At 40.2% G+C, this 11,136-nt stretch overlaps 1 protein-coding gene across 1 annotated transcript; it reads left to right on the forward strand.

Annotated features, from left to right (window-relative positions):
• Nucleotides 1-397: 397 nt before the first annotated feature.
• Nucleotides 398-10,871, forward strand: mapk13 (mitogen-activated protein kinase 13). Its single transcript, XM_040152720.1, has 12 exons — nt 398-661; nt 2,749-2,878; nt 3,054-3,112; nt 4,624-4,729; nt 5,271-5,300; nt 6,428-6,475; nt 6,897-7,011; nt 7,699-7,770; nt 8,344-8,423; nt 9,378-9,456; nt 10,052-10,225; nt 10,474-10,871. The coding sequence occupies exons 1-12, from the start codon at nt 543-545 to the stop codon at nt 10,557-10,559; spliced, it is 1,098 nt and encodes a 365-aa protein (XP_040008654.1). The 5' UTR covers nt 398-542; the 3' UTR covers nt 10,560-10,871.
• The last annotated feature ends 265 nt before the right edge of the window (nt 10,872-11,136 follow it).

Below are 11,136 nucleotides of genomic sequence, written 5' to 3' on the forward strand. Positions count from 1 at the left end.
AAGCCCACCAGTGTTGTCTAAATCTCACCAGAGGATTATACCGGAACTTTGGAGATTTTCCCTTCAAAATAAAGTTTAGTTCCATAAATATTAAAGATGAGTAGTTTTTTGTTTTTTGAAACAAAATTCGGATGAAAAAAAAAATAAAACAAGAAAATCAAAAATACTTAAAAGTAAGAGTCGTGTAGACTATACATTTGGCTGGTGGTTTTTGTTGTTGTTGTTGTTGTTTTGCCATTTTATAGAACATACTCATTATCGTTAACGGTGGCAAAACCGACAAAGAAGCAAATACAAATCACAATACGAGACGAGTCAGTTTTCGCCAGCCTTTCGTCCACAGTTGCGTAACTCCCACGTAGTGTGTGACTGACGGATATTACTTTGAAACCCCTTGACGGAAATACGATATAGGGTTTATCGTCTCGTATTTGAGCAGTGCTCTGCTTTACCTTGTGGACAAGTGACAGGCGTACAGGAGAAGGGAGGAGAAGTTTTGTTTGTTTGTTCTTTCCTCCTAGCTTCGCCTTCTCCCCTTCATCATGGAGGCTCGGGCACAGGCACACTTCTCTCGGGAGGAAATCAACAGCACGGTGTGGGAAGTACCGGAGAAATACTCGCGGCTCAAACAGATAGGGACCGGGGCGTACGGCTCGGTGTGGTGAGTGATTTGCCGTCCGCTGTACGTTGCATGGAGCGTGTGTCGTAGTTGGGACCGGACCGTGTAGAAATCCCTGTCCAGTCCGAGCCCAGCACTCAATCAGCGATAGCTCCGCTGGCTGCATGCAGCCCGTGGTGGGCCTGGGTTATGATCTGCACGCCAACACACTGTCAACACTGGTGACACAGTAGTAACTCGTGTAACCAGTTATTACACCTGACGCCTTATAACACATCCTAAGTCCAGCACGAAGAACACGTGTCTCATAGCACCTACCTTTCAACCATTTATCGTTTTGTCTGTACAATAGTAGAGGAGATGTAGCTATGTTGGAGTGTCAGTATTAAAGATGGCCACTTTGCGCTCTCATCTCTGCATGCAGTCACATACAAGGTACAATAATACATGGGGTAAGCCGCAGAAACCGAAAATGGACACACTGGATGATACCTATGTACTTAGATTGGTATTTGGAAATATGTACAGTGGGGTCCAAAAGTCTGAGACCACTTACCAAGTGGACCCCACTGTGTGTCTGTGTGTGTGTGTGTGTGTGTGTGTGTGTGTGTGTGTGTGTGTGTCTGTGTGTCTGTGTGTGTGTGTGTGTGTGTGTGTGTGTGTGTGTGTGTGTGTGTGTGTGTGTGTGTGTGTGTGTTTCTACATGTATTTACAAGTATTAAGGTACATGGTGCAGAAATTAAATGACATTTTTGGGCGACAAGTGTTACATGCCATAGGGGAAACACAACTTTCATTGGTAACATCTTGTTGCGGTTGTGACATTCACACATTTGTACAAAGCAAACAATAATACATCTGCCACACATGTTTTTTATAGTGACAGCGCCCACGCTGTGCTTTAATTTCATTACCTTGGTAGACCAGTATCTCTCCAGTTAAACTAAATCTGAATCAAACTAGATTTTTTGGACTTCTATTCATTCTTTGCACTGCATGTATTGCATGTATCAGATTTTTTTTTTTTTTTATTACATTTAACTTTCCACACTGTAGCAACACAACAGGGATAATTTTTTAATATCATCGCAATGATGCTGGATGAGATCAGCTGAACATTCCTGCTGAGTTTTATTTAAAAAAAATAGAGACTGAGTTATGGGCAGTTTAGATTTTAGGCAACGCTAACTCTCAGCTTTGTTTTTAATCCGTTTGAGCTTGTTTATAGATCACTTGTTTGTGTTCACTGACTGATGAAGCATGATAGGTGAAAGTTCCGAGAACCTTGGTAAGAGGGAAAGTAGTCTTTTTTTTTTTTTTCTATCGAAAAAGTTGAAATGGTGCAACACTATCATAGTGAACATTGGCACTCCTGTTGTCAGAGCTGTAGATTTTGGCCTGCAGACTATGGTTACCAGGGCTTTATGGTGCATCATTGTGTGGGAGTTATGGTCTGTTAAAGCTTAAAATGTCTGACCTTTAAAAGAAGCACAGTCTGAAGAACTGGGATCAAGCCACCACAATTATCTGTAATTTTGCCACAGTGCACATCTCTCAAAAACCATCTTTTGAGAAACTGCAAACACAGGAGGAGAAGGAAATAATGAACAGAAACATATTCATCAGCTTCATTGCTTCTGTACCGTGTGTGTGAGGTGTACTGGATTTATTTTAGATGTTTGTCTGGCATGGATCAACTGTTGCATTTAAAATTGACTGTACTATCCTACAGTAGTGCATCAGTCCACAGCGTTATTCACAAGTGATGTGTGCAATGTGTGTCGGTGGATGCAGCTCCAAATAGCCTAACAAGCCTCTCCTCCTACGATTTCGTGCCCTGCAGATCACTGCAAACATGCACATCACGAGTTGCCAAACATTTACATGCTGATACTCAATAAACCACAGACCCCCACTCAGTTAGGAAATGAGTCCCACGTACAGTGCCTCCATCTGAGAACATCTTTGGTGTTGCTTGTGATTTCATGCGGAGCCTCTTAGCAAGGGGAAAACCTCAAAATAGACTGGCCTCTGTCATTTTTCCCACTGCTCTGACTTGAAGAACTAGAAGACACATGCAGGTTCAGAGTGCTAGGCTAAAGGGCTTGTTATTCCATTATTCTCCACAGCTCATCAATAAATGAGAAGACTACAGAGAAAGTGGCCATCAAGAAGCTCCACAGGCCCTTCCAGTCAGAGATCTTTGCTAAGAGGGCCTACAGAGAGCTGCGACTGCTCAAACACATGAAGCATGAAAATGTGAGTAGATCAAAGCCAACATATTTCCTGCTTGTTTCAGAAGACTGTGTTTTTAGCGTTATGATAGCATAGTCATTGTACATTTTAGATATGATGATATGGTATGAATGCTTCAGCTCTTCACACCTGCTCCCACGTCTCTGTATTCGTCACAACGCTCTTTCATTCCAACTAGGTGATAGGACTGCTTGATGTGTTTACACCTGCCTCAGGCCTCAATGACTTCCAAGACTTGTGAGTATTTTTCACCATATTAGCAAATCCCTCAGGCAGAGGCAGACACGGTCTCTCCGGTGATCTGCAGGTTAAGTATTCACCTGCAGCACTGCTCCCAGGACTTTCAGCAGCTTTGAGAACGAGGATTTTTTTCTGTTTTGGGGGGTTAAACAACAGGTCAGACTCCAGAGCGATGAGAGAAAAATTGATTTGGCCCTACATTCTCTTCTCTCTTTTTCTGACAGGAGCAAAGCAGGTTGCGTTGTTTGACATATTTGGTGTGGTCTGATATGCATCATACCCCCATAATAGTCAAAGAGTTTCAAGACCCAGAACTGAAAAAATCTGTAAAATGTATGTGGTCGTTTGCGTTGCGGGAAAGCTATGGACATTGAACAAGAAGTGTGGAGAGTGTGTATAAAGTGTGTACAAAGAAAAGACCCACTGTCATATCATACACCATAAGGCCAAAAGAATGTGGACACACATACATTACACCCAAATGTGTTTGTTGAACACGTCATTCGGAAGCCACCATTCTCAAAACCATTTCTTTATGGGCCTGGCTTTGTGCATGGGGCAACTGTCATTTTGAAACAGGGAAGGGCCTTACCTAAACTGCTGTCACAAAGGTGGAAGCACTCTGTTGTCTAAAACATCACTGTAGCATTCAAATTTTCCTGAGCTGGAACTAAGGGGCCCAAAAGCCCAAAACTGGAAGAATGAATAACAGCCCCAGGGATGTCAGAATACTTTTGGCTATATAGTGTATGCTTTAGCATAATAATCTGCCGAACAATGACAAAGTGTCAAACTGAGTAAGGATGAATGACTATATAAAGAGACCCAAATCTACCAACCAGTCAAGAACTTAAGGTTTCGATGAAGGACCTCTAAGAGAAAAAAGTCCATCATGAAACTTGAGGGGTTAGTAAGCAGTTTGACAGTGAACAGACCAAACAGTTGTAATGGTTTTCAGTGAGGATTGTTCAAAAATATGTTATGGTTCTCTGTCATAATCTTATTTTATTTGGTCTTTCGACCCCGTGTTTCAGAGAACCAAAGAACAGTACGCATTAGGTTCGTTGGTGTATTTTGATTTATGCTTTGTGCCACAACCATGACGTCAGGCACACTTCCAGGATGGAACGTCAAGCATACATCTTTGCCATTTCTAATTAAATGTTTCTACGGTGTAACATTGTGAATACATTGAACTGCAAACTTGGGCTGTTGCAGCAGCACATTAGGATGATACAATAAAGAGGAAAAATACTGTATGTTGAGGGTTACACAGGCATACACAAGCACCCGAAGCTCCTTAAGGAAATCATGAGCAGACATGGATTACAGCATTAACAGGGTGTGTACAATAACAGTGGGATGACTTATTGTTGCAAAGGAAAGCTTCGTTTGTGCTCAGTTGGATCTTGACTGAGTAAATCTATTGTATCATGTCTGTTTGGCAGAGGTAATCATTTTTACCGTCTCCCTCTTCTTACCCGCCTCTCTCCCTCTCTTTTTCTCAGCTACCTGGTGATGCCTTACATGTTTACTGACCTGTCGAAGGTGCGCGGCCATCTCTCAGACGACAAAGTCCAGTTTCTCGTCTACCAGATGCTTTGTGGACTCAGGGTGAGCCGGGGGAAGCCAGCCTGTACAGAAAGTTAGAACTTTATCGTGAAGTATCAAAAGACAATTGAAGTCATAAATTAAAACTTCACCGGATACATTTTATAGTAATGATATAACAAATATATGTAATGAGAGGTGTAGTTGAGGGTTCAACCTTTTGTGCCTTATAAGACAAAGTCATAGCATATTCTTTATAATTTTAGATTAGTAAAGAAGTATCATAAGTTATTTAATGAAAGGAAAGAAGCACAGATCAATGCACTTTGTTAAAATATAATAGATTGTTTGCCATATGTCATGTGCCATAAAAGTATTCAAAGTATAACTCCACTGTAAATTTTATTTTGAGTTAATTGTATTGCTATTACAGCATACAGTATGTTGTCAGGAACTTACTTTGGTGAGCTTATAGCGCAAACAGGCATGCTAATAAAACCAGCCATTTTTTTTTTTAAAACACACAAAACAGTATGCCAGACCATACATTTTGGATGTGAGTGCAATATAAATGTCTGCCTGTTCTGTCTCCACCTTTCTGCAGTACATTCACAAGGCTGGAATCATCCACAGGGTAAGTACAAGTCAATATGGCATTGTAGAGAGCTGACATTAGAGCTTGGGGGAAAAAAATAGTTATATCTTGGGTACGTTTTTTGGTCTACGATAATTTTACCTTTACAGGTTGTTATTAAGAAATTGTAATGTGTGCAGTTCTTTGTGCTGTATATTATTCTGACTCAGAAAGCACACCTGCACTTGTGGCAGTAGTGCAGAAAGACATCGAAATGTTGATCCAATTCATCATTGTTATCAAGTTAGAGTAATACCTGCCTAAACAAGTAGGATGAGTCGACTCATCTCTGATGTCTGAGTGCATGCCTAGAGATGTTTGGCCACACCCTTCAGCCCCAGTGCCAAGACCTGTTGGTGTGTGTGGAACAGGGAAAGTAGAATTAGACCAATACAGCACTTATCTGATAGATAAGTGCTGTATTGGTCTAATACAGCACTTATATATCAGATAGATGCTGGCCTTAGATTATCTAAGGGCCTTTCAGTGGTGCCATTAAGACAGATTCCTGTTGCCAAAAATAACACAATTAATTGTTTTAAAATCATATCGGCCTTCCAAGAAAAATAGTGTAATTTTATGCAGGATAAAATCCATGGAAATGTATATAAAATAAAGTTGTTACTAAGGTTTGTCTTGACCACTTAATGGGCAATGTCGCTTTCTTACCTTTTTTTTTTTACCTTTGTGTAATCTGATCAGAGATCAAGTAATTGTGTGTTGTTTAGACTACAGAGAACACAGTCATGCACACTCTAGACTCAGTCACTCTGTTAAAGTGGTACCCTGCTATTACTGTAGTATTTCCTAAAGCAGTGACGCTGTTATCAACACTCACTAACAGTCCAACACTTATCACATATTACGTCACAGTATTTTAAGAATGACTCTGCAGAAATGCCACAGTAAGACCTATGGTCAGCCTACAGTCTTGCCATTGACTCCCTAATTTAAGTCCCCACAGTATTTATGCATTGAGACAAAGAGCTGAGCCATGTTAGGCCATAGCAAGTACAAGCACTAAAGCTCCTCCCTGTCCCAGTTTTGATATTGCGCAGTACAAACAGTATAATTGTTAATCACTGTGTGCAATAAGTAACCGTCAGTCAATTCATTTTCTTTTACAGGATCTTAAGCCCGGAAACTTGGCAGTAAACCAAGACTGTGAACTGAAGGTTCGTACTTGAAAGGCAGCCGCAAGGGCTGCTTCAAATAATAGGATTCAGCAGGTGCAAAAAGAACGAGATAAGATACAGAATACAGTTTATTATAGAATTAGCAATATACAGGAAACAGCATATGAATTGAGTAACAGTTGTTTTTCTTACAAGTCGGATGTTGCTGTTTTGATTCTTACTTAACTGTGGCTCAGAAAATGTTAACGTATAAAACACATCATGTGTGTGTAAAATTGTGATGTTGAGTATAAAAAAAATACCATATATCTTAAACATTGTACATAAAGAATCCAAACATGTGGACGTGAATGTAAAAGTTATCACTTTAAAAAACGATATATTCATGGAACAGATGTCTGTTGTACAGTATACAGTGTTCATGTTCCAGATAGTGATTGGTTGCTTGCTTCTGATGCAGATCCTGGACTTCGGTCTGGCTCGCAGTGCTGACACTGAGATGACGGGCTACGTGGTGACCCGTTGGTACCGGGCACCTGAGGTCATTCTGAACTGGATGCACTACACCCAGACTGGCAAGACAATCAAAGCTGTTACATACTTTTACCTGCGTCCTGGTCGTCCCGGCCTGTCGTCTCAGTACTCAGTTGGCCTGTCGGTGCTTTAACTGTAACTGTTTGCTGTTTGTCATGTGAAAACATCCCAAATCCAGTCACAGGGATTTCTTTCTTTCAGCTGTGGCTTTTATGGCACTTAATGGGTCAGCGGTTTTTATAATCCTGTGGCGGGTTGCATCAAACCCAGTTGGAGTTGCATGGGTGTCATTCTGACAATAAATCTTTTTTCCCTTAATCTGTTAGCAGTTGACACAGATGGGTCTGACAGCAGCCTGATTGTGCTGAGACTGGATGACAGAGCTGTCGCTGCAATGACACTGACTTTCCAAGGATGTGTGTTTCTTTAGAAGATTCTTTAGAAGGTTTTTTTCATTTTGTAAACAGCCTCTGCAGGATGGAATGTAGCAAAGAAAGAAACTCTGGCAAGTTTATATCTTTCATAGGATTGTATTACTCACCAAGTATCCACCATTATAAACAGCACAATAGACTCTGCTTTCAGCTGAGAACAGGAACTTTGCTCTGGCATATAAATGCCACTTTCCTCATTTCCAGTTCACTGAGTTAAACTTAAGGCACTCTTAATGATGTGTTTTCTGCTTGGACTCTCACAGATGTTTGATTTCCTTTTGGTGTTTATTCTAGTGGACATCTGGTCCGTGGGCTGCATCATGGCAGAAATGATCAATGGAAAGACCCTTTTCAAAGGAAAAGACTGTATCCTTTCTACTTCGTTGTCTGTTGATTGGACATGTAACTTTTGAAGCCTGTGTAATGCTAAAAAAAAAAATGACAAGGGTGCCAGCGTGCAGAAATGGAAATATACCGTATGATTCCAAAATAACCACGTATCAGGTTTGAATATACCTTAATCAAATCATTTTAAAAATAAATGAGATTGAAAGCCACTTGGTTAAACAGCTTTATTTGTTGGTGGGCACTATAAATCAGTTGCAAAAATGGAACACGAGGCATTTACGGGATATTACATTTCCTGAGGTAGTATCCTGTGCTGCTTTTACTGCTTTATTACATACTTTTTCTGCTTGTTCCATATTTGCTTTTTATGTACTTTTTTTGCACCTGATGCACTTTACTGATTCATAGCACCAGCTAGCAAATAAAGCTGTCACTGTTTCATCGAATGACTTTCATTTTCCTTTATTGTTCTGTTTTATGGACCTGCTTGAAAAACCTGCTTTCCACTGCTTCTGTATTGACACGCGCTTATTGAGCCAGCAGAACATCCCCGTGTATTAAAATCCTTGATTGTAACCCCTTTACTGCCAGACATGGACCAGCTGACTCAGATCATGAAAGTGACTGGAGTGCCTGGACCAGAGTTCGTACAGAAGCTGGACAGTCCAGAGGTAGGACAAATTACTTCATGTATACTGTATGTCGTATATACACACACGTAGTATGTCATGAAACTACAGTTTGACCGAGTTGGGTTTTTAAGTGCCTGACCAGAATGATATTTTCTTAATATTCATCACATTTAAGCTGACAAATGTCAAAAAAAATTAGATAGGTGCTGAGGATTCTGTGATTTTTTTCCCCTAGAGTGAAAGTGACAATGCCTCATGTCTGTAAAAGTATTTGGACCATGGTCAAATAAATCCTTCACTGCAACCCATGAGAATTTTATTTGCCAGGCTAATGTCTCACTATCAGCGCTTAGAGGTTGCAGTATACATTACACACTACAACAGTAACATACTGAAGATTTTGCTTTACTTAAACTTTACCAGTAGTAGAAGAAAAAAATATAAAATTTGTCCTGAGGGAGGCACTAGAGGAGAAGTCAGGGCATCGACAAAAACATGGAGGAAGTGTTAAATAAGGTAAAGTAAAGACATGTAAAATAATGATAGAAATCTGAATTTTATCCACTGGGTACCACCAGCAACAGTTTAAACAAATGTCTTTACCAGTCAATCTTTGCACCAAGCTCCAATTTTGTTTTGAGTGAGCTTCTGTTGATTTCTGCACATAAAAAGCTTCAGTGGATGTTTTTATCTTTACAAGGAAGGTGCTTGTAGTGTTCTTCATGTTGTTTCTGTCTGGGCATTTTCATAGCCCTGTTTTTTCCGCTGTGTTTTTGAATCCAGTGTTCACCAGCTAATAATGATAACCCACAGTCAGTTTCCGATCAGTTGAAGTACATTGAAAGTTAAATTATTCTTCTTCATATTACACAGAGATTAGACACAGAATACGTCTGCAAAATTGTTTTATTATGTTGTTTTTGGATAGACTCAATATAAGCTGTTCTGTAGCTCTGATTTGCATTCCAATTTGTTTTTTGTCCATAAAAACAGGCCAGAAATTATGTTAAGGCTCTTCCACGTTATCCCAGAAAAGACTTCTCAACGTTGTTCACCAGAGCCAGTGCAAAGGGTGAGTTCAACCACAGTAACTGGCCCTCGTAATAGGTTGACAGAGCCACACCTATTTATTTTTACCTTTTTATCACACAGAGAGACCCAGCATAACTACAGTCTTCTACTGTTGTCCACACTGCTGGACCACCAAAGCAGTTCAGGGTCAGCAGTTTGTTGTCAAAGTAATCATCTCTTTCATTTGCTTACTATGTCCAGTTTAGTGCTCTCTGTCTCTGAATGATCTAACACCATAATGACTCCCCCTGTACCATGTTTATGAAAGCTTTTCCACTTCCTGTTCTGAACAGTCAGTGTGAGATGGGTGTAGAACAGGAGAAATCATCTAAGTGATAGATTTTGTCTCTGGCAGCAGCAAAAATTCTTCTTTTTTGAATCTTTTGGAATCCGTTTAAAAAATTCTTACGTGTCAAATTGTACAATGTGTCTTTTGTATGCGTACTTTAATCTTGGTCTCCTGGAAAGTGTGCAGCAGCCTGCTATATGGCTGATATCAATAAAAAATGTTTGACACGTTCAGTGACATCTACAATTGGATGATTTTTATGTTTGATCAAATTGTCGTCTTATTCTGAACCACCGCCCATTTGCAGGTATCGACCTGCTGGAGAAGATGCTGGTTCTGGACGGAGACGAGAGGCCCACAGCGGAACTGGCTCTGGAGCACCCGTACTTCGACAGCCTGAGGGATCCTGACGACTTTCCTGAGCCTGCGCCATATGATGACAGCCATGACAACGCCACATTGTCCCTGGATGAGTGGAAGCGTAAGTGAAAAAAGACTAAGCAAACATTAATTAGTAAGAAATTACCATAATATAATGAATGTGCAGATGAGAGTAGTGTAATTTGGAGAGTGGGGGTGTTTCAACTACACAAACATTTTGTTGCTGGGCTTCTGTTAACGTGGTAATGTTAAAATGCCATGAAATATGTCTTTGGCGGCTTTCTGTTGAAATTATTGTGGACATGCTGTACATGCAGAAAACAAATGCTTTTCCCCTTTTGCCCACAGGGTTATGTTTCAGAGAGTTGAAAAGCTTTGTGCCGTTCCCACGGCGGGACTCCAAGAGGAAAAACACCCTGACTATGTCTCCGTGACCTGATGAATGTCATGCCCCAACCAACACAGAATGCAGCCAGTCGTGCCCTTGTATATTCTAACCATGGATTCACTCTGTTTTCTTTTAGCCTGGATATGTTTAGATTTTGAATCAGTGTTCAGAAAAGTGGTAATTTTAAAACTTTCACCATTTTTTTTATGTGCAATTATTCACCAAATGTGGATTGCTCTTTGTGTTACACATTCCTTATCAGTGAAGAGCTTTGCAAATGTATTGTGACCAAAAGTCACAAGGTTTATTTTAAGATTTACTGTATTATTTTTTTTCAATTAAACAAAAAGACAAGATATGTATGTATGAAGTTATTTTTTGGCAGTGCTGCCCAAGACAGATTACACCAAAAGATTCTGGTTTAACTTGTACTCAACTCAAGTCTTTTCTCATTAAAATTAAGGCTGTCTTGAGGTGAAAAGAGCATCTCTCTACGTTAACCTGCAGGCAAAGGGTTTGGTTAGATTTGGTTTTTGCCAACAAATGAAATGAAAACGCCTGACCAACCAAGGCCCCAAAAGTTTAGCAGTTACAGTGTGAATGTGCAATATGTCGGTGTCTAC

The sequence above is a fragment of the Xiphias gladius genome, chromosome 18 (assembly GCF_016859285.1).
Source record: "Xiphias gladius isolate SHS-SW01 ecotype Sanya breed wild chromosome 18, ASM1685928v1, whole genome shotgun sequence".
Lineage (NCBI taxonomy): Eukaryota > Metazoa > Chordata > Actinopteri > Istiophoriformes > Xiphiidae > Xiphias > Xiphias gladius.